Source organism: Aquarana catesbeiana, linkage group LG01 (assembly GCF_042186555.1).
Source record: "Aquarana catesbeiana isolate 2022-GZ linkage group LG01, ASM4218655v1, whole genome shotgun sequence".
Classification (NCBI taxonomy): Eukaryota; Metazoa; Chordata; class Amphibia; order Anura; family Ranidae; genus Aquarana; species Aquarana catesbeiana.
In genome coordinates, this window is record NC_133324.1 from 577583232 (window position 1) to 577607921 (window position 24690).

At 42.0% G+C, this 24690-nt stretch overlaps 1 protein-coding gene across 3 annotated transcripts in view; it reads right to left on the reverse strand.

Annotated features, from left to right (window-relative positions):
• EPHA5 (EPH receptor A5) overlaps window positions 1-24690 on the reverse strand; it is a 539960-nt gene that overhangs the window by 164646 nt on the left and 350624 nt on the right. For all 3 annotated transcript variants that reach the window (XM_073597764.1, XM_073597756.1, XM_073597752.1), the window contains exon 4: window positions 5442-5597. In XM_073597764.1, coding sequence (XP_073453865.1) covers window positions 5442-5597 — 156 coding nt within the window. The remainder of the gene's footprint in view (window positions 1-5441; window positions 5598-24690) is intronic.

Below are 24690 nucleotides of genomic sequence, written 5' to 3' on the forward strand. Positions count from 1 at the left end.
ACTGTCACATTGCACAACCAAAAAAGAGACAACTGGTCCAGCAGTTGAGCTTTCTGTGCCACCTCTCAACCTTTAGCATATTCTTCAGGGCCTATGAGCATCAGTCATGATCTGTCTATCAGTTCTTCAAACAGATCTGGACTGAACCACAATGGAAGTCTATGAGTAGGCGAATGTAAATAGACAAACTTCCATTTACATCCCCTTACACAAAAGTACCTTTATGTCCGCAGAGAAAAATGAAAAAGGTTGTGTCCTATTTTGTTTTTGTGGACTTAAACAGATGTAAATTTATGAAAGATTAGAGTCGCACTCCAATGTTTTTATTCCATTATTGATAAAGCAGCTGCTAAGGTCACCACCCAGAAGAACCATAGTTGCCTAATACATTTCACTACAATGGGCTTGATCACATTGGATTGCGATTATCTTCTTATGTTTTTGGAATGGAGATGAGCCGGTACTTGGATTGTCCATTCATGACAGGTGAGGGACTGGAGTTTTGGTGTGGATTCTGGTATGGATGTAAAAGTATGTTCTCCATTTACGTCCATTCTGCTCACTTCCATTTTTAGCCATGAAACCTATTTTTTTGTTTATACTTTTTTCCACTATTTTCTTCAAAAAGGACAAAAACAAAAAGAAAAAACAATCATGTGAACAACAGATTTATACTGATATAAACTAAACTGAAGATAGCTGTATCAACTGATGTAAAAAGATTCAGTTTTCATGAAGGAACTGATGATGCTTGTGTGAAAGAACCCATAGACAATAGGGTTTATTTACTAATCAGTTGAGAATATTCACTCAGTAAAGACTATATTCATCTTGAATACCCAATCATGCGTTGATGAATAAAAATAAATAAAGAATAAAAACAGGAATGTGCTTGTCACATATTTAGATAACTGATTTAGATCTTCACACGGTGCAGAGTTTAGGAAATCAGCCCCATTGAATCAGCATTATCACCATTGTCAGCTGAGCAGGGTGGTGAGAAAGCAGTAACCCTGAACCAAGAATAGTACTATGATATCCCAGGATGTAAAGGGTGACAGATGTGTGTAAATCACAAGGCTGTACAGAATTACATATCCTTTAGCAGGTAAAATAGGAACATATGTATTTGAACTGTGTAATTAGCTGTTTACCTGTTACTTTACTTTAAAATGAAACTATAATGGTTATGGCTCAATTTTATCTTCAAATCTATATGTTTTACAATTACGAATTATATCTGTATTTTACTCTATAAATACATTCTTTGTTTTACAAGTTAACAGTATATACAATATATACCGTATTTCCAGAGCACTATAGATTGGCTAAAAGACAATAAAAGTAGATCTCCATTCTGGCAGACTGGTTTTCACCAAAATCTTTTAGGAAGTCATCCAATATGGAATCAATCACTTCAAATTACTTCAAATAACATAAATATGTGCAAAACCACTATATGTTCCATTTAAGACTACCACACTGGATCAGACGTAAGGCTGTTAAATAGGAGTGAGCGGAACACTCCCCCAGAAACAATAAAAAAAAATTCCTTTAAATATCATGACCCTTAGTCGGTCTGTAAAGTAGCGGATCTGTGTGATGAGTTTTACAGTCCCTCAGCAAAATGACATTTCTAAAGGAAAAAATGGCATTTAAACTTGCTCACAACTGTAATGTATTGCCACCTCCAGGTAATATAGATAAAAATCAAGGAGAAAAATGGCATGAATCCCCCCCCAGTCCATACCAGGCCCTTTGGGTCTAGTATGGATAATAAGGGGAACTCCACACCAAAATTAAAAAAAAAATGGCGTGGGGTCCCCCCCAAATCCATACAAGACTCTTATCCAAGCATGCAGCCTGGAGGACAGGATGGGGGGGCGAGTGAGCACCCCCCCTCCTCCTGAACCATACCAGACCACATGCCCTCAACATTGGGAGGGCGCTTTGGGGTCCCCCCTCCAAAGCACCTTGTCCCCATGTTGGTCCCCCCAAAATCCATACCAGACCCTTATCCGAGCACGCAGCCTGGCCAGTCAGGAAAGAGGGTGGGGACGAGCGAGCCCCCCCCCCCTCCTGAACCGTACCAGGCCTCGTGCATGACAGCCCCCTGGTGACCACGCCCCATGCCTATATAAGTGATCGCACACCGCTCAAACAGCATAACAGTGGGAGACAACGTCGTGTCAACATCGGAAGAAGAGAAGAAGGAACAAGACGGCGAAGACCGGGCCACCGCTAGTAAAAGAGCGGCAAAAGAGCAGAAGATAGCGGAGGAGCCTGGCAGAGGAACCGGACACCGGGAGAAGAGGCCGGAGAAGAACCGGACAAAAGGCAAAGAAGCGGATACCAGGAGAAGAGGCCGGAGAGAGCGGAGAAGTCGGAAGAAGACCCCCGAAGTCAGAAGAAGACCCCGAAGTCGGAAGAAGACCCCCGGAGCTGCCTAATAAATTACTTTTAAAACCTGTGTAGTGTGTTTTTTTATTGACACTTTTTCCCTAGGTGAATGGGTAGGGGTACCATGTACCCCATACTCATTCACATAGGGTGGGGGGCCGGGATCTTTGCTTATTAAAGGGGGCTCCCGGATTCCGATAAGCCCTCCGCCCGCAGACCCCGACAACCAACGGCCAGGGTTGTCGGGAAGAGGTCCTTGTCCTCATCAACATGGGGACAAGGTGTTTTGGGGTGGGGGGCCTGCAGGGCACCCCCCTGCCCGAAAGCGCCCACCCTCCATGTTGAGGGCATGGTACAGTTCAGGAGAGGGGGCGCTCGCTCGTCCCCACCCCCTTTCCTGACTGGCCAGGCTGCATGCTCGGATAAGGGTCTGGTATGGATTTTGGGGGGGACTCCCACACCGATTTTTTGGCGTAGGGGGTTCCCCTTAAAATCCATACCAGACCTAAGGGCCTGGTGTGCCCCTGGGGGGAACCCACGCTGCATTTTTATTTAAAATTTGGCACGGCGTTCCCCCTCATGATTCATACCAGACAGCTGTCAGCACTGCCTGTCGCTCATCGCGAAAGGAAAAAAAAGTTTTCCTTTCCCGATGAGCGAGCCAGCGCGAGATGCACAGTACCCTATCGCCGAGAACCAGCGTGATGGGATCGCGCTGGAAACACAATCTCGCGGTCAGGCACTGTACTGTTCTTTCTGCCTGGAAACTGGAGATTGTCCATAGCAACCAAAAAGTGTCCCTCTACATCGAAAGTGGTTTTAGACCAGCTAGAAAACAGCGATAGTAAATTAGAACACTTGCAGAATTGAGCGATAGTGAATCGTGGGGAAATTTATTCTTTGCTTATTAAAGGGGGCTCCCGGATTCCGATAAGCCCTCCGCCCGCAGACCCCGACAACCAACGGCCAGGGTTGTCGGGAAGAGGTCCTTGTCCTCATCAACATGGGGACAAGGTGTTTTGGGGTGGGGGGCCTGCAGGGCACCCCCCTGCCCGAAAGCGCCCACCCTCCATGTTGAGGGCATGGTACGGTTCAGGAGGGGGGGCGCTCGCTCGTCCCCACCCCCTTTCCTGACTGGCCAGGCTGCATGCTCGGATAAGGGTCTGGTATGGATTTTGGGGGGGACTCCCACACCGATTTTTTGGCGTAGGGGGTTCCCCTTAAAATCCATACCAGACCTAAGGGCCTGGTGTGCCCCTGGGGGGAACCCACGCTGCATTTTTATTTAAAATTTGGCGCGGCGTTCCCCCTCATGATTCATACCAGACAGCTGTCAGCACTGCCTGTCGCTCATCGCGAAAGGAAAAAAAAGTTTTCCTTTCCCAATGAGCGAGCCAGCGCGAGATGCACAGTACCCTATCGCCGAGAACCAGCGTGATGGGATCGCGCTGGAAACACAATCTTGCGGTCAGGCACTGTACTGTTCTTTCTGCCTGGAAACTGGAGATTGTCCATAGCAACCAAAAAGTGTCCCTCTACATCGAAAGTGGTTTTAGACCAGCTAGAAAACAGCGATAGTAAATTAGAACACTTGCAGAATTGAGCGATAGTGAATCGTGGGGAAATTTATTTTATTATTATTATATTATTATTTTTTATAATTATTTATATTTATTTATTATATTATAATTTTAGATTTTGTGTTTCAAACTTCATCATACCCGGGATATCTACTAGACTCTTGGTGAACAGATTTAAGTGTGTTATTGTTAAAAATGACAGGCCTACAATATATAACGCCAAATTTCTATGCAAAACAATTTACTACTTTGAGACGCAAAAATCTGAAATAAGCATACTGCCAGGGAGGTTAAAGGATAAGTTCACCTTTCATAACCTGTTACATGTTATACCCATATTCGGGGTATAACATGTTATGAATTCACCGACCCCGCACCTCCTGTCCCCCCCCCTGTTGTGACAGCTCGTGGGAGGCTCTGCCCACCCAGCCACGTCACTCATTCATAGCTCTCTGTGAATGGAAAACAACAAGGTCCAGCAGCCTTTGCGGCTGTCGGTTTGTAGTTTTCCATGAACTACCATGGCGTTGTGAGTGCTGTGGTAGTTCCCTCATTCTTCCTGTCCTATGAGATACGAGGAAACCGATACAGTGATAGATCTGCAGGAGACCAGCATGGCACCAGCGGTCTGCTGATTGCTGGTGCAATGCTTTACAGGCTCCTGCAACAAAAAATAATAAATGCACCTTTTTTTACCTGCAAAAAATGTTATGCATAAATGCAAATTTTTTTGCATTTATTATTTTTTGTGAAAAGGTGAACTTATCCTTTAAGTTTATTACTCCAAACCTGAACATTGTTTCAAGCAATAATTTGGTTTCCTACTTCTATAATAAATCAAGCAATGATAATCATTTTAGATCCAGCTGAAGAAAACAAATAAAAATGTAATGAGGGTGGTAGACTAAAACATTGTAAAGATCGATTAACTATAATTGAATATGTTAAAATATCTTCCAAGAAGCTTATATATGCACATTTGTGACACATATGTGAAGTCTTGCCATTTGACAGGAAGTACATCTTTAATACTGCATATTTTTCTTTTTCATTTTTGTGATAAATAACAGAAATAATGGTTATGTTTGTATAGTGCAGCTCTTTTCTATACGTGCACTTCACATAAAACAAACCAATAACTAACCATATGCAAAATAATTATATATCAGAAATATGTGCTCCAAATAAAATACAATTTTATTTCTGTTTTATGGTTATTTCACATATGGTTTGGTTAATGATTTGTTTTATGTGAAGTGTACATATAGTACATATAGAAAAGCGTTACACTACACATGTGCATATATATGAGAATGTGACTGGGTGGTAGAAGCTTTTTATTTGCATAACATTTTTCTATTGATTGGATAAAACACATATAATATCATAGCAGTTCAAAGGGCACTGTTGATTATCTTAGAAATAATGGTTATGTTGGATTCAGGAATATTGCAGTCTTACTTGTACAAGCCATTGTATACGGGTCAGACTCCCTCCTATAGTAGCGATCCTCACAGACACAAGATGTTGATGCTTCCTGATGAGCATAACTGTGGGGTGGGCACTTGCTGCATGCCTGACTCTGAGGGGAAGACTTGAAAAATCCTGAACGACATGCTGCAAAACAAACAAAATACAAAAACGTACTTATACACATTTTGTACACCTTTTTATATTTGTGTAAAAAAGTCATAGATTAATACACTTATGGAACATAGATATGGTTATCGTTAAAGAGTATGTTCAGTCAAAACTTTTTTTTTTGGATAGAGCTTTGGTTAGCGTGGGAAAGGATTGGATCCCCCTATCAGGTCCCTACTACTATCTGGGGCTCCATTAGAAAAATTGTCTCTCACTTCCTATCCCAGTGACAGGTAATGAGGGAAAATCTCCAAAGGCAATACAGACAGAATAAATGCTTTTCTTTGGGGAAGTCTTGAACCCCTTTGTTAATTTCTGTGTGTATACCTGCTAAATATGTTCTCTCACTTTCTGTCTGGAAAAATTGTAGTCGGCAGCAAAGGAGTTCAGGGTAAATTCATCTAATGGAGCCATAGACAGCAGTAAAACCCAACGGGTGTTCCAGTTCTTCCCCACTCTATACAAATCTAGAGTAAAAATGTTTGACCTGACATTTTAACATATAAAAAAGTTTAGGTAATATAAAAAGCATTTAAACTACTACCTACCTAATTTACCCCATTAAAGACCTCCAACCATAACTGTATGAGTAGAGGGTGATGGGAGCAGACTATGTCTATGTTTACACTTTCCTTTAAAGGATCAGCCAGCAAAAAGAACATTTATGTCACAGAATTTAAAGTCTGTGCTAGTTGCAACCATGGGATTCAGTTAAGTATACATCTAACTTAAGGAGAATATTGTTTTTGTTGGGTGGAATAGGTGGAAAGGATACCCAAGCTTAATAAGAAAGTACCAAAATCTTTTAAGATCCAATGCTACTATGCTGATTTCATCTGGATGACGTATCAGTAGTCAACAGCAAAAAAGGAAAAATAAAGACAAGAACTATAGGCAGAAGGTGACAAAAAAGTTTAACTATATCTTTATGGAGTTGTTGCAAAGATACATACAATACTTTGCACCTAATACTAAATGAGCTTTTTTAATTCCATATCCTCTAAAAACTGAGAGAGTAAAAAAAAAAAATGATAAGGTTATGAATGATAAATATGGTATAAAGTTTACTTTAGGTTTGCCCACAACTTATTACATTTCATAAATCAACACTTGGACTTAACAAATACAGTATCATTTATAAATGTTCTTGTAATAAACTTTATTTTTCTTGGTGTGTAGTTAGGCCTTGCTAAAGTAGAATAAACCTGCTTTGACTTTGGGGACACATTGGAGTTTTAGGTAATTTTTCCAAGGATAAGAAATAATATGCCTGTTTAAAATGTTACACATATTGTATTACAATAAAATATCATTTATGGTGTAAGGGTACTGGGTAAAAGAAAACTATACTGTTCATATTTTACTTTCTTCTTTTTTAAAACGAATGCAGGTGAAATCTGAAATAAAATTGCTATACTTGTGTAAAAAATGTTGCTTTAAGTGATGAAGCATGCATAATTATATAGCTATTAGTGTACTTTCCTATTTTTTATAGACAGTATGCATGGAGCATATTGAGTTAAACATAGCTCATACCAAGCAATGCATTTGTGTTAATGAGCCCATTCATCAACGGATACCAGCCTGGTTTGTGCAAGCATTTTTTAATCTGTTTGGCATTTTGTTGGAACGCAAACATTTTGTTAGGTTAATAAATAGAACAGTGAATAATAATTCATCTGTCAACATTAAATCAAACTTGCCAACCTGTTTGTCTTGAAGATGAGTACAATGTTATGTCCATGCCCCTATGTGAAGATGTCACTTTCCTCCACAATGGATGTAGTACTCTTAGGGCTTTTGATAAAAAATCTGGGCTGTTGGCATAGACATCAAAATATGTGTTTTCTTGATCATAGATTTGCATAAACTATTTAGTGAAGTAATCTGTGTTCTCACTTGGGTGATTCAAATTTTGCATCCTGTCTTAGAGACACCCTATGTGTCAGTGCATGACAGGGTGTCATTGACACTGAAATTGAAGGGGAATCTCTCTGATAGACTTTAAACAGAATTTTAACTGTGAAAGCTGTGCCCAAAATAAGCAAACAGATGACAAAGAACTAGTCCCCATTTTCCCATTATCTTGTCTTGTTCTGTCATGTGTGGATGTAGCCAACTTGGTAGAGGCAGGACTTGGCTTCCTTGTGCCAGAGCTACCCCCCTCCCTGATAACAAGTGATTTGATTACTTCTGGAAGAATATTCAAGAACCAGCAGAAGAGGCATGGAAAGAACATATTTACAAAATGAATGAATCAGGGAAGCAAGGAGAACCCAGCAAAAAGAGCAGTGTAGTGACATCACTAAATTTCAATTCAAATCATGTGAGACTAATGCCCTGTACACACGGTCGGACATTGATCGGACATTCCGACAACAAAATCCATGGATTTTTTCCGACTGATGTTGGCTCAAACTTGTCTTGCATACACACGGTCACTAGGGATGAGCTTCGTGTTCGAGTCGAACCCATGTTCGACTCGAACATCGGCTGTTCGCCCGTTCGCCGAATTGCGAACAATATGGGCCGTTCGCGCTAAATTCGTGTGGCGCGTCACGGCCCATAATTCACTGCGGCATCGCAGTGCATTGCTGGCTGATGATTGGCCAAGCATGCACTATGACCCGCATGCTTGGCCAATCACAGCGCCGTCAGTAGAGAGAGCTGTAATTGGCCAAAGCCAGGGTGGCTTTGGCCAATTATGGCTCAGGGGATTTAGTACACACCCCACACTATATAAGGCCGCCTGCACGGCGGCCCTGTGTAGTGTGTGTTCCGGTGTGCTGAGAGATAGAGAGAGAGAGAGACAGTGTCATTTGATTTGAGTTAGATAGATTAGGCAGAACAGTCAGTCAGTTAGCTGCACTTACAGTGTATTGTGTGTATATATATGCATCCCAGGTGTTGCATATATATATATACACTGTATTCAGTTTAGCTAGATCCGTTCCTGTTATCTTCTATCTAGACTATTTACATTTAATGCAGTGCGTCCTGCTCACAGTGTTCAGCTAGATCCGTTCCTGCTATTTACATTTAGTGCAGTGCGTCCTGCTCACAGTGTTCAGCTAGATCCGTTCCTGTTATCTTCTAGACTATTTACATTTAGTGCAGTGCGTCCTGCTCACAGTGTTCAGCTAGATCCGTTCCTGCAATTTACATTTAGTGCAGTGCGTCCTGCTCACAGTGTTCAGCTAGATCCGTTCCTGCTATTTACATTTAGTGCAGTGCGTCCTGCTCACAGTGTTCAGCTAGATCCGTTCCTGTTATTTACATTTAGTGCAGTGCGTCCTGCTCACAGTGTTCAGCTAGATCCGTTCCTGCTATTTACATTTAGTGCAGTGCGTCCTGCTCACAGTGTTCAGCTAGATCCGTTCCTGCTATTTACATTTAGTGCAGTGCGTCCTGCTCACAGTGTTCAGCTAGATCCGTTCCTGCTATTTACATTTAGTGCAGTGCGTCCTGCTCACAGTGTTCAGCTAGATCCGTTCCTGTTATCTTCTAGACTATTTACATTTAGTGCAGTGCGTCCTGCTCACAGTGTTCAGCTAGATCCGTTCCTGTTATTTACATTTAGTGCAGTGCGTCCTGCTCACAGTGTTCAGCTAGATCCGTTCCTGCTATTTACATTTAGTGCAGTGCGTCCTGCTCACAGTGTTCAGCTAGAGCCGTTCCTGCTATTTACATTTAGTGCAGTGCGTCCTGCTCACAGTGTTCAGCTAGATCCGTTCCTGTTATCTTCTAGACTATTTACATTTAGTGCAGTGCGTCCTGCTCACAGTGTTCAGCTAGATCCGTTCCTGCTATTTACATTTAGTGCAGTGCGTCCTGCTCACAGTGTTCAGCTAGATCCGTTCCTGTTATCTTCTAGACTATTTACATTTAGTGCAGTGCGTCCTGCTCACAGTGTTCAGCTAGATCCGTTCCTGTTATCTTCTAGACTATTTACATTTAGTGCAGTGCGTCCTGCTCACAGTGTTCAGCTAGATCCGTTCCTGTTATCTTCTAGACTATTTACATTTAGTGCAGTGCGTCCTGCTCACAGTGTTCAGCTAGATCCGTTCCTGTTATCTTCTAGACTATTTACATTTAGTGCAGTGCGTCCTGCTCACAGTGTTCAGCTAGATCCGTTCCTGTTATCTTCCTACTGACAGGCAGGCTTGTCTGGTTACAGTATATAAAGCTACCTGAAGAAAATTACAGGTGTTCTATTTGATCCTATTAGTACCACGGTCAGGCAGCTAGACTATTTACATTTAGTACAGTGCGTCCTGCTCACAGTGTACAGCTAGATCCGTTCCTGTTATCTTCCTACTGACAGGCAGGCTTGTCTGGTTACAGTATATAAAGCTACCTGAAGAAAATTACAGGTGTTCTATTTGATCCTATTAGTACCACGGTCAGGCAGCTAGACTATTTACATTTAGTACAGTGCGTCCTGCTCACAGTGTTCAGCTAGATCCGTTCCTGTTATCTTCCTACTGACAGGCAGGCTTGTCTGGTTACAGTATATAAAGCTACCTGAAGAAAATTACAGGTGTTCTATCCCAGCTTAGTGCAGCTACAGGCCATTAGTATGTCTGGAAGGCCAAGAAGGAGAGGCAGACAGTCACAAGCCAATAAGAGAGGGCAAGCAGGCTCTGTGTCTAGTGCTGGTCGTGGAGACGGTGCATCCTCATCAGCACGTGGCCATGGGACACGCTTGGCCTTTTTTTCGGCAGCTGGCCGTGTTGAGCCGCAACATGCGGAAGACTTGGTCGAGTGGATGACCAAGCCGTCCTCATCCTCCTCATCCTCTCTCACCCATGCCCAGGGTGTTTTGTCTGGCAAAGCAGCGGCCTCTTCCCTCAGCTCAATGTCATCAGTGACTCCTTCCCTAGCTCCACCATGTCCTCATGAGGATTCCCTCGAACTGTTTGACCACAGTGTTGGGTACATGCTCCAGGAGGATGCCCAGCGTTTGGAAGGCTCTGATGACGATACTGAGCTCGATGAAGGCAGTAACATGAGCACGGACAGAGGGGGTGCCCAAGAAGGACAGCAATCTGGCAGTCATGCTCCCCCTGCTGCAGCATACTGCCAGGTTTGCGCCAGTGATGAGGAGGGAGGGGATGATGAGGTCACTGACTCAACGTGGGTGCCTGATAGGAGAGAGGAGGAGGAGGAGGAGGAGGAGGAGGAGGCGGCGGCACATCACCAACGAGGCAGGATGCCCTCCAGGGGCCAGCCTAAGGGCAGCACATTGACTGCATCACACCCCAAAGCTCCACATGTGCAGGGCGCTGCAGTCTCTGCGCGTTATTCAAAAAGTTCTTTGGTGTGGGCCTTTTTTGAGACGAGTGCATCAGATCGCACCGCTGCTATTTGCAACATATGTCTCAAGCGTATCTCGCGTGGCCAAAACATCTCCCGCTTGGGTACCACATGCTTGACCAGACATATGTTGACCTGCCATGCAGTTCGTTGGCAAGCGTATCTAAAAGACCCACACCAAAGAACAAAGAGGATCTCTCCTTGCTCCTCATCAGCTGAGATTTCCAACCCCACTAGACCTTCAGTCCTCTCTGAGACCTGCAGTGAGAGGAATGAAGGTGTAGAATTAGGTGTGTCACAGCCAAGTACTTGTGGGCAATCTGCTTTTGGTACACCGACGTCAGATTGTACCAGGCAAATTTCCCTGCCCCAGCTGCTGCACCGCCGAAAGAAGTTTGCTCCCAGCCATTCACATGCCCAGCGGTTGAATGCTAGCTTGGCAAAATTGCTAGCACTTCAACTGCTGCCTTTTCAGTTGGTAGACTCTGCCCCCTTCCGTGAGTTTGTGGAATGTGCGGTTCCTCAGTGGCAGGTACCCAAACGCCACTTTTTCTCACGGAAGGCGATTCCGGCTCTCTACCGGCATGTGGAAGGCAATGTCCATGCCTCGCTGGACAGGGCGGTCAGCGGTAAGGTGCATATTACCGCTGACTCATGGTCCAGCAGGCATGGACAGGGACGTTACCTAAGTTTCACGGCGCATTGGGTGACTCTGCTGGCAGCTGGGAAGGATGCAGGACAAGGTGCAGTAGTGTTGGAGGTTGTTCCGCCACCACGCCTCCAAAATGCTGATTGTGACACACCTCTCTCCTCCACCCCCTCCTCTTCTTCTTCCTCCATGGCCTCTTCCTCGGAACCAGCGGTGCTCCGTAGGCGTTCAAGGGGCTACGCAAGTACGCAGGCCAAAAGATGCCATGCGGTGCTTGAGCTGGTGTGCTTGGGGGACAGGAGCCACACTGGGGCAGAGGTTCTGTCAGCTCTGCAGGGGCAGGTTCAGAGGTGGTTGACGCCACGCCAACTTAAGGCAGGAATGGTGGTTTGCGACAATGGCACCAACCTCCTCTCTGCCCTCCGACAGGGACAAATGACCCATGTGCCCTGTTTGGCTCACGTCCTTAACTTGGTGGTGCAGCGGTTCTTGGGCAGGTACCCGGGCTTACAGGATGTCCTGAGGCAGGCCAGGAAAGTCTGTGTGCATTTCCGCTGGTCATATAATGCCAGTGCTCGGCTGACGGACCTCCAAAAGGAGTTTAACCTGCCCAAGAACCGCCTAATCTGTGACATGCCCACCAGGTGGAACTCAACGTTGGCCATGCTGCAGCGGCTGCACACGCAGCAGAGGGCCATCAATGAGAACCTGTGCGACTATGGCACCAGGACAGGGTCAGGGGAGCTTGGTTTTTTTTCCCCACGCCAGTGGGCCATGATCAGGGATGCATGCACTGTCCTGTCACCATTCGAGGAGGCCACGAGGATGGTGAGCAGTGACAGTGCATGCATCAGTGACACTGTCCCCCTTGTCCACCTGTTGGAGCACACGCTGCGTGGAATAATGGACAGGGCACTTGAGGCAGAACAGAGGCAGGAAGAGGAGGACTTCCTTAGCTCTCAAGGCCCCCTTTATCCAGACAGTGTTCCTGCGTGCCCGCCGATCACACAGGAAGAGGACGAGGAGGAAGAGGAGGAGGAGGAAGATTGTGTCAGTATGGAGGTGGAGCCTGGCACTCAGCATCAGCAGCAGTCTTTAAGGGATCAGTCCCAAGAAACACATGGACTTGTACGTGGCTGGGAGGAGGTGGCTGTGGACCATGTCGTTCTTAGTGACCCAGAGGACTCCGGACCGAATGCCTCAGCAAACCTACGCTGCATGGCCTCCCTGATCCTGCAAAGCCTGCGTAAGGATCCTCGTATTCGTGGTATCAAGGAGAAGGACCAATACTGGCTGGCAACCCTCCTTGATCCACGTTACAAGGGTAAGGTTGCGGACCTTATCTTGCCATCGCAGAGGGAGCAGAGGATGAAACATCTTCGGGAGGCCTTGCAGAAAGGTCTGTGCAATGCGTTCCCAGAGACTGGGAGGTTACAAACTCCTGTTTCTGGACAACGTGTTGCTGAGGCTTCGGTCAGTCAAAGAAGGAGCGGTGGAGAAGGTGGCCTTCTGACCGATGCGTTCAGACAATTTTTTGGTCCGCAGCCCCAAGGTATGATCGGTTCAGGCAACCATCGCCAGCGTCTGTTTTACATGGTGCAGGAATACCTAGGGGCAAGATCAGACTTGGACACCTTTCCCACCGAAAATCCTCTGGGTTACTGGGTCTTGAGGATGGATCACTGGCCAGAGCTTGCACAGTATGCAATTGAGCTACTGGCCTGTCCTGCATCCAGCGTTCTTTCGGAACGCACATTCAGTGCTGCTGGAGGCGTGGTAACCGATCACGGGGTGCGTCTGTCCACCGACTCGGTCGATCGGCTGACCTTCATAAAAATGAATGAGTCTTGGATCACCACCAGCTACCAAGCACCTGATGCTGATGTAACCGAATAATTTTTTTTGAAATCTCAGATCCCTTCAAAGACTGCCTATGCTGATGCTGAGTGACTATCCCTGTGTAATTATCCTCTTCCTCCTCAATCATCACGCTGATAGCTTGTAAGAACATTTTTGGTTCTGGGCGCCACCACCAGTGCCTAAGGCACAATTTTTCAGCCCCTGTTTAACAGGGGCGTGTAATTACAATTTTTGATGTAATACTTTGCAGCAGGGCTCGTTCCTGCATTCCAACTAGAGTGTCTGTGAGGGGTTGCAGTGTTGTGGCACCAGCACCAGTGCCTAAGGCCCAATTTTTCTGCCCCTGTCTAACAGGGGCGTGTAATTACAATTTTTGAAGCAATACTTTGCAGCAGGGCTCATTCCTGTGTTCCAACTAGAGTGTCTGTGAGGGGTTGCAGTGTTGTGGCACCAGCACCAGTGCCTAAGGCCTAATTTTTCAGCTCCTGTTCAACAGGGGCATGTAATTACAATTCTTGATCTAATATTTCACAGCAGGGCCCTGTGAGGGCTTACAGTGTTGTGGCCACAGCAACACCTAAGGCCCAAATTTCTGCTGAGTATATAGGGCAGGACCCTACTTTCAAACATCTAACTTACAAACGACTCCTACTTGCAAACGGAAGGAGACAACAGGAAGTGAGATGAAATCTACCCCTAGGAAGGGAAATTCTCTCCTGTAAGAGTTAATATGGGAAAACAATTTCTCCCTTCCACTGATGCTTTCCAATCCTTGTTCCACAAAAAAACCCAAATTTTCAAAAAACATTTTTCATTGGGACAAAAAAGTGAGGTGAAATCTTCTGAAGAGGAGGAAAGACAGCAAAACAAATGTCACAGGGGTGATAACCCTTCCCTATGTTTTCCAAAAAGCTTAGAAAAGATTTTTTGGCTGGAGCTAAACACGTTAAAAATGTTCAAAATTACAAAGAGATTCTACTTAACAACAAACCTACAGTCCCTGTCTTGTTTGCACCGCCTGTATACTGCTGTTCAGAGTATATAGGGCCTGGTGGCCCCACACCTTTCCTTATTTTAATTTGGGTGCGGGGTTCCCCTTAATATCCATACAAGACCCAAAGGGCCTGGTAATGGACTGGGGGGTACCCATGCCGTTTGTCTCACTGATTTTCATCCATATTGCCATGACCCGACATGACATTAAACCCGCAAGCAGTTTTAAATGAGATTTTTTCCTTTAAAAATGACATTTGGTGCAGGGACTGTTCTAAACATGGGAAACACGCGTCACTTTACAGGCATACTATAGACACCCCCCAGGTACGATATTTAAAGGAATATTTCACTTTTTTTTTTTTACTTTAAGCATCATTAAAATCACTGCTCCCGAAAAAACGGCCGTTTTTAAAAGTTTTTTTTGCATTGATACATGTCCCCTGGGGTAGGACCCGGGTCCCCAAACCCTTTTTAGGACAATACCATGCAAATTAGCCTTTAAAATGAGCACTTTTAATTTCGAACGTTCGAGTCCCATAGACGTCAATGGGGTTCTAACGTTCGTGCGAACTTTCGGTCCGTTCGCGGGTTCTGGTGCGAACCGAACCGAGGGGTGTTCGGCTCATCCCTAACGGTCACACAAAGTTGTCGGAAAATCCTATCGTTCTGAACGTGGTGACGTAAAACACGTACATCTGGACTATAAACGGGGCAGTAGCCAATAGCTTTCGTCTCTTAATTTATTCTGAGCATGTGTGGCACTTTGTGCGTCGGATTTGTGTACACACAATCGGAATTTCCGACAATGGATTTTGTTGTCGGAAAATTTTATAGCAAGCTCTCAAACTTTGTGTGTCGGAAATTCCTATGGAAAATGTGTGATGGAGCCTACACACGGTTGGAATTTCCGACAACAAGGTCCTATCACACATTTTCCATCAGAAAATCCTATCATGTGTACAGGGCATAAGGCTGGCCAAACACAGTGCAATTTTCCCTCCTGCAGTCACGGGTTGCAGGAAAGAAATTTGCTGACAGGGAAATCCCTCCCACAGGGACATTGTCTATTGAACCGGCCGAGATTCGAACTGTGTATGGCTGGCCTGGCTGTCACTAAATTTAGGTCCACTATAAGAGGCCTCTTTTTGCTTTGCAAAGTTAGTTGTCCACTAAATGTCTGCAATCTATTTCTTATTTTGGAGGTAGAATTTACAGAACAATTAAACACACTGCTATAAAGCAAAGTGTGTATGCCCTATGAAAATATCTTGCTTGACATTGCATATACGTGTCAATGAACTGGTCAAAAATAATTTGTAATTTTAAAAACTGTTGTACCGCCTGAAAGATTTTGAGACTATAAGTAAGTTTATGAAGGCATGCCAAAGGACTTTATTTGGTAGATGGAGGTAAAATTAAATTAAGACGTGTTGTTGCAGTTTTAAATGGCCACAAATGCTTTGCAAATGCCAACTAATACCAGGTTTTCCTGTAATTTGTTTTGATTTCAGCTAACCAAACTCTCTATGCATTAAAAACTAAGGTATTGAACCAAACTACGGTACTGTTCTTTTTAGTTTCTAGCTGATATACCAGCTCAAGTTTGGCATATGTGCTAGTTCTTGGAATGAACATCCCAACACCCATGACATCTAAGCCTACTACATTTTTGAAGAAAGATAGACTACAGCAGTAAACGCAGGGATAGCAGTAGATGGGCTGGATTTTTACTTTCTGTCCCCATAGACTTAGGGGTTGATTTACTAAAGGCAAATAGACTGTGCACTTTGCAAAGTGCAGTTGCATTCTGCAAGTGCAGTGGCTCTAGAGCTTAGTGAATGAGGTAAAGCGTCACTTTGCAAAGAACACCCAATCATGGGCAAGGAAAATTTTTAAAAAATGCATTTTTGCTTGCACAAAATTGGATGATGGAAATCAGCAGAGCTTCTGCTCATTTAGTAAGCTCTGGAGCAACTGCTCTTGCAGAGTGCAACAGTATATTTGCCTTTAGTAAATCAACTCCCAAATGTCTTGTGCTGCACTCCTTCTACCAGAATCATTTGGATACCTTAGTATAAAACATAGATGTCAGATCCACAAGTTACATTGAGTCAGGGGACTGAAAGGCTGAAAGAAACAGTTTGCCCACATCAGTGAACTTAGAATTTACAACTAGTAGACAAATGGTCACCCTACTCTAGAACTTCAGTTTTACATGTACAGACCAGAACTTTAAGTACATTATACTTTCTTCCGTCAACAAAATGTACAGATACATAATGATAAGAGCCACTTAGTGAGGGCACTGGTCAAGGCGCCAGTTTATAAACCTTCATTACACATAGGAATGTATTAATGATAGGAATATTTTGTGTTATTGGCTGTGTGCTGCCCCTGGCAGGCTTGCCTTCCTAGGATATAGCTTGTGTTGACTATGTAGAAATCTGGCTCTGACGCTAGAGAATGTGTTGTCCAAAGTGAAGCACTCCACTGTTTTTGTGCCCTTTTCGCTCGCTTGGTATTAGTGCCTGCAATGGTCCTCATCACTGATTTGGAGAAGTGTGTTTGAGCCTTAAAATTTGACTGATATCCTTTAGGTATGGACTCATCCTCAGTTTTTTATTATAGATTTATAGTTTATTTTCTTAGATGGTTTTATCATTTCTTTAGTTAAAACAAAAATCTGTATCTTAGTAAGAGGTACTTTTCACTGTATTTATTTGCTATTATGTATTCTTAGCTGAAGGCTAGATGCAAAACATGTTTAACAGCCCCGTACTTCACAGACAGCTCACATTCAGTCCGGATTATGAAGGCAGCGGTGCTAAAGATTACTGCAAGAAAACAATCAGTAGCTTTATGAGTTGAAACGAGCGCACAAAAGAGACTTCTCACAGAGACAATTCTCGTAGTTTAATAAAGTACTGGAAGGCTGGAAACATGGCTGAGAATATTGATGGGGAGCAGAATGCACATCTTCAGCTCAAGATAAAGAATATCAATACCGTAGCTAACAAGCATCCCCAGTCTTTAATGACCTCTGAATTTTACATACCTAGAGTAAAATAAACATCTTTTTTTTTTTCTTTTAATGAATTCATAAAACAAAGTCTCTGTACTGGAAGCAGACAATATTTTCAAATCCAGTCATCTACGTGTCATCAAATTATAATATTAATAATGTGAATATCAGCAGAGAAAGCCTGAAACCACACCAATGTCTATTATTTCCCATAGACCTTTTGTAGAAAAACCTGTGGAGAGTATAAGCTAGCTGACAGCTTTCTCAATGTACATTGTGAACCAGACATGCCCTCTATTCAATACATTTCCTCCAGCTGTAATTTATATGTATGATAGCTCTGACAGATTTCAGCCAAGACCTGTACCTTGCCGCTTCTTTTGTTCCCCACCAGACAAAGCTCCTTCTGTGATCAGAATAAAGATTGTTGCGCTTCTTCCAATTAAGAATTTCTCTTTAATCCAGATGGCCTCTCCATTGCAAGCCACGTCTGTATATTTAAATGGACTAATTAAGTGCACATAAGGCTAATTCATAAATGTGGTATCCTATAATTACTCCCACCCTAGATTAGAGAAAAGATCACTAAAGTGTTTGAGCATGGGATTTGTGGGTTAAGGGTTTTACAATGAAATATGAGAGTTACAAAAAACTACGTCAGAAAGTTCATCTACCATTCCATGAAAGTAATTTCTGTTCCGATACAGAATGAGATTTAAATATGCTACAATTCAATTAATCAAGCTGTTCAACATAATGCAGCTGTTACATAGCGTGAATATGTAAATAATGCCTCTGAACATGCTAAATGTCTATGTGTACAATGTGTTATGCTCGCTATTTACTCTAAATCCATATCTATAAACTAGTTGGACTTTCCAAATACACAAAAGGGATTTAAAAATAACAAGACTGATGTCTGAGTGATGTCTTGATATGACTCTAGTTGGAATAGAAGAGCAGTGTATTCTTACTTGAACCTTAGTGTTCTTGTGTATTTCTTCCATATTTGTGTGGTAATTCAGCATAAAACATTTTTATTTTTCCCCTGCAAGAGTTTCTTGTAATAAAGACCAGTCATTGCTGCTCCACATCCTTGTAAAGGGTGACTGGTCTTGATTACACGTTGTTTACACCTCTTCAGTTTCTGTATGCAATCTATAGTAGGTGGGTCTGCTGGGTGCCTCCCTCAGCTCTGCTCTCTACACAGGCTATGTATGTGATGATGTCACCACTACTTTTACAAACCACAACCATAGTTCTTTGTGTCCATTAAGAACATATTTGAATCAAACTTTTCGTGTCCAGAGTTTAGATTTAAGTTATGCATAAATAAGTGAACTGGTAAGGACTCCTTTGATGTGAATGTACAATGTATATGTAAAGCGCTGCGTAAATTGACGGCACTATATAAGTACCTGAAATAAATAAATAAAATAAAAATAAAATGTCTGGGAGCCCATTCCCTCTTACATGGTTTGTTTCTTGAGCTGGTTAGGTGCTATAAATGGTAGTAGATTTGACAGTTCAGGTGGATACCACAGCAAGCAAAAATGTGATATGTAAAGGCTGTGTACCCAACTATCATACCCTGAGGTCAAAAGACAATACTGTGAGACTGCATGTACCAGAAAGAGTAACTAAGTGCTAATGTCTTAAGCCTGATTCATTAAAGCACATGTACAGGAGCAGGAATGAAGTTACATTTTGGGATGCACATGTACCCACATAAAATTATTGTGATCCCTAAACCTGTAGCTGATCATACACAGCTATGATGGTACAATACAAGTTTGCTGTGCCACTTTTTCCACGTTTTCTGTGCCACCAATTTTTCCAAGTACAGACACTGGGGGTTATTTATGAAAGGCAAAACCACTTTGCACTACAGGTGCAAACTACAAGTGCAAAGTGCACTTGAAATTGCACTACAAGTGCACTTGGAAGTGCAGTCGCTGTAGATCCAAGGGGCACATGCAAGGAAAACAAAAAACAGCATTTTGGCTTGCACATGATTGGATAATAAAATCAGCAGAGCTTCCTCTCATTTCAGATCTACCCCTCAGATATACAGCGACTGCACTTCCAAGTGCACTTTCAGTGCAATTTCAAGTGCACTTTGCACTTGTAGTTTGCACTTGTAGAGCAAAGTGGATTTGCCTTTCGTAAATAACCCCCAATGCATTATATCTGTCGCACATCCTACAGGCTTGCCCACAGTTCTTGCAGGGTGCTGTGGCAATTTATGAATGGTACCACCATACTTTAAAAAGGAGATAGAAATCAGCTTGTGATGCCTATTGCTTTATGTGAAAAAAGGACAATGGGAGAAAATCAATAAAGCTACTGCATCACCTTTCTGTCATTAATCCCTCTTGTTAATGTTTTACAGCATATGTATGGGAATTTATTACTAGACATTGGGTGGACATGGCTGGGACACAGACAGCAGTATAAAAGAAATGCCATAGGAGTAAAGACTTTTTTATTCATTTAATTGCTAAACAAACCTTTGGGAGCAATCCCATATTAAAACATGACAGAAAGAAATGTTTGCTCTTAACTTATCAATTGGTGTGACTAAAATAAGCCCATGTCCTGTTGCTAAGTGTACTTTAGTCAAGAAAAAAAATCCTTAACTCATGTTTCTTTGTTTCAGATATGTGCTCCAGATGTGCATGAATTAGTGCTTAAAACTCCCCTATGTCTATTCTTAACAGAAAACATAAGTTCTAATTGTGTTTGAGTATTTAGATTCGGTAAGAGTGTGAATTCCGGACGGGGTCTTTCTACTTCTACTCTGTGGCATATGTTCTCCTATCAGCGATGATACAGTCAATGATAAAGGGCCTGTGGTGTAAAGGCCAACTCTCATATTTCAACATTAATAAAGCACTGGCTGGATCTGCTTTAATTTGAATCTTATTTACTCAAAGATATGAAGGCAAAAATCCATACTGAAGACACTTTGGGGCATGTCCACCAAAGATGTATGAGTGAACCATTTTCTCTTCAGTCCCTAACAGGTGGGCGAGACGCCGGGGAAAAGCTTAGATAAGCATGTTGGAGTATAGTACCAGTGCTGCAGAAGTTTAAGGTGGGATTCAACTTAGAATTTTTTGTTAGTAAACATATTTAAAAAAAAAAATATATATATATATATATGTATATGTATACAATATATATATATATATATATATATATATATATATATATATATATATATATATATATATATATATATATATATATTTATATACAGTGGGGACGGAAAGTATTTTTCACTCTTTTTTTATATTGCAGCCATTTGCTAAAATCATTTAAGTTAATTTTTTCCTCATTAATGTACACAAAGCACCCCATATTGACAGAAAAACACAGAATTGTTGACATTTTTGCAGATTTATTAAAAAAGAAAAACTGAAATATCACATGGTCCTAAGTATTCAGACCCTTTGCAGTGACACTCATATATTTAACTCAGTTGCTGTCCATTTCTTCTGATCATCCTTGAGATGGTTCTACACCTTCATTTGAGTCCAGCTGTGTTTGATTATACTGATTGGACTTGATTAGGAAAGCCACACAGACAGCCTGCCTATATAAGACCTTACAGCTCATAGTGCATGTCAGAGCAAATGAGAATTATGAGGTTAAAGGAACTGCCTGAAGAGCTCAGAGAGAATTGTGGCAAGGCACAGATCTGGCCAAGGTTACAAATAATTCTCCTGCACTTAAGGTTCCTAATAGCACAGTGGCCTCCGTAATCCTTAAATGGAAGACATTTGGGATGACCAGAACCCTTCCTAGAGCTGGCCGTCCGGCCAAACTTAGCTATCGTGGGAGAAGGGCCTTGGTGAGAGAGGTAAAGAAGAACCCAAAGATCACTGTGGCTGAGCTCCAGAGATGAAGTCGGGAGATGGGAGAAAGTTGTAGAAAGTCAATTATCACTGCAGCCCTCCACCAGTCGTGGCTTTATGGCAGAGTGGCCCGACGGGAGCCTCTCCTCAGTGCAAGATACATGAAAGCCTGCATGGAGTTTGCTAAAAAAACACCTGAAGGACTCCAAGATGGTGAGAAATAAGATTCTTTGGTCTGATGAGACCAAGATAGAACTTTTTGGCCTTAATTATATGCGGTATGTGTGGAGAAAACCAGGCACTGCTCATCACCTGTCCAATACAGTCCCAACAGTGAAACATGGTGGTGGCAGCATCATGCTGTGGGGGTGTTTTTCAGCTGCAGGGACAGGACGACTGGTTGCAATCGAGGGAAAGATGAATGCGGCCAAGTACAGAGATATCCTGGATGAAAACCTTCTCCAGAGTCCTCAGGACCTCAGACTGGGCCGAAGGTTTACCTTCCAACAAGACAATGACCCTTAGCACACAGCTAAAATAATGAAGGAGTAGCTTCACAACAACTTCATGACTGTTCTTGAATGGCCCAGCCAGAGACTTAAACCCAATTGAGCATCTCTGGAGAGACTTAAAAATGACTGTCCACCATCGTTTACCATCCAACCTGACAGAACTGGAGAGGATCTGCAAGGAGGAATGGCAGAGGATCCCCAAATCCAGGTGTGAATAACTTGTTGCATCTTTCCCAAAAAGACTCATGGGTGTATGAGATCAAAAAGGTGCTTCTACTAAATACTGAGCAAAGGGTCTGAATACTTAGGACTGTAATATTTCAGTTTTTCTTTTTTTAATAAATCTGCAAAAATGTCAACAATTCTGTGTTTTTCTATCAATATGGGGTGCTGTGTGTGTACATTAATGAGGAAAAAAATGAACTTAAATGATTTTAGCAAATGGCTGCAAAGAAGAGTGAAAAATTTAAGGGGGTCTGAATACTTTCCGTCCCCACTGTATATATATATATATATATATATATATATATATATATATATATATATATATATATATATATATATGTGTGTATATATATATATATATGTGTATATATATATATATATATATATATATATATATATATATATATAGACATGCCATGACAGTAAAAGCAAAAGTATATTGTTTTGTTGCATTGGATGTTTTATTCTGCTGGGGGCATCAAGTGTACCAAAATTTTGCTGAAGAACAAAATAAAACATATAGATTAAAAAAAAAAGGAAAACGCCTATAGTTAACCCTTTTCACTTGCTAATATTCTTCTATGGAGTCTCATGTTGATGAACATCATCAACCATAGACCACCTATATTTTTTCATCATGGGCATCAATTTTGTTGTATGCATCATGTGGCGATTTCTGAAATACATTTAAGTGGTACCCATTGGCTCAAGGAAAATGGTTTTGATTAAACAATAGAACAACTTTTTATACGTAATCAACTTCTGTTCACTAAGCATTAAAATAAGCATTTAAATACAGCTACAACTGCAAGATGTGGCTGACCATTATGAGATCAGCAAAGTTTTAGGTGATTATAGAGACAATAAACATCCTTTGAATTGTTCCTAAGGAACAGAATTGATATTGTTATTATCTCATACTTAGGAAGCTAATAAAGTAAAACATTGTACATTTTAAGAGTTATTAGTGGTAAAGTACAGTGCCAGACCTGGGATAAAGACCACCTCTGGTATATAAAGCACACCAGCTCTGGGGTATATTCTGGACCACAATTTATTACAATTACAATGATTATTATTGTTCTCATTACTCTTTATTTGTAGAATACTAACATATTTTGTAAGCACTTTGCAGTAAGGGAAAATCATTAAAGTGGAAGTAAGCTCCCATCGCTGACTTTTACCTATTGGTAAGCCCTATAACAAGGCTTACCCATAGGTATAAAAAATATCTCCTAAGCATGCACCGGAGTCTTCAAACCCGGAAGAGAGACGGTTGAAGATGGGAGCGCCTGCAGCGGTGAGAGCTCGGCACTGGAAGGGCTTAATTTTAAGGTAAGTGTAACATAATGTGCTAGTTTGCAATGCATACTAGCACATTATGGCTTTACCTTGCAGGGTACAAAAAAAAGCGTCCAGCGGTTTACTACCACTTTAACTAAATATACAAGTATTACAATACTAAACAGACACTAAAGACAACTTACTTAAAATCTAAAGGAAACAGGTAAAAGTAAACAATAGGGTCCAAATGCTTTTTTTACCAGAATCAGCCACTCTTTTGTAAGAGATTCAGTATAAGAATATTGAGTAGCTGCTGGTGAAAAGAGATACCAATGAAATTAGGGAGTATGATAACTGAGAATGAGGAGTAATAAAAATTTGGAAAATGGTCAGGTATGGGATAAATAATCCTAATAGGAGAGATTTCCCCTCATGTGTAGCAAGGGAGAGTAGCAATCATAAATCTCTCCAATAGCACACAGAAAAAACAAAAGCACATTTTAATGGAATAGGGAAGAGTTTGATGTTCTGACACTTTTTTCATTATTCACTGTGCCTTCCTATGGGAGTGACGGCTCTTCCTCCATTTCTTGTTTTGGAGTCACAGAGACAGGAAGTGTTAAATAATCTCTTCTATTGGGATTGCAGAGATTACAAAAAATCTGGCATAAAATCAAACTCTTCCACTCATTACCCAAATCTAGCTGGCGTTAGGTTTAAGAAGTCAATCACATTGTTAAGTGTAGTGAAATCCATTAGAAATTAAGTTCAATGAACTTTTAAAGAATGGTTGAGACTATCAATGAAAGAAGTAAATACTGGAAAAGGTTAAAATGAAAACAAAAAGCTAAGAGAAAGCCTCTGACATGTTTTGTCCACTGGCTTAATCTGGATGAAACACGTCAGGCATGTCAGAGCAGGTGTTTGTAATTGTTTTTGCTTAGTTTTAAATAAATTGGTTTTATTTTATTTTTTTTTACTCCGTAACTGAATATCAAGTTCTTGCTTGATATACTCGAGTAGTCAAAAGTTATTTGAACCTGCAATACTGTTTAGCTGTACTGCTGTTGAGCTCAAGATTAACTAAAGAGCTAGGAGGAGGAAGAACAGCCCAGGGTGATAGCACTTGCTATGGGGAACCTACAGAACTGATAATCAGGAGGCTGTAACACAAGTTTTTTTCAGACTTTCAGAAATGCGTGTCTGATGTTTCTGATGCATGCTGAATTCAATGGGTATTTAAGTGCACTTGAAAGCACAGTTGCAGTACTGTTATTGTTATCTGGCAACCCAAAAGTGAGTGGATAAGCTGCAGCCAGACATCAATATATATGTTGTACAAGCG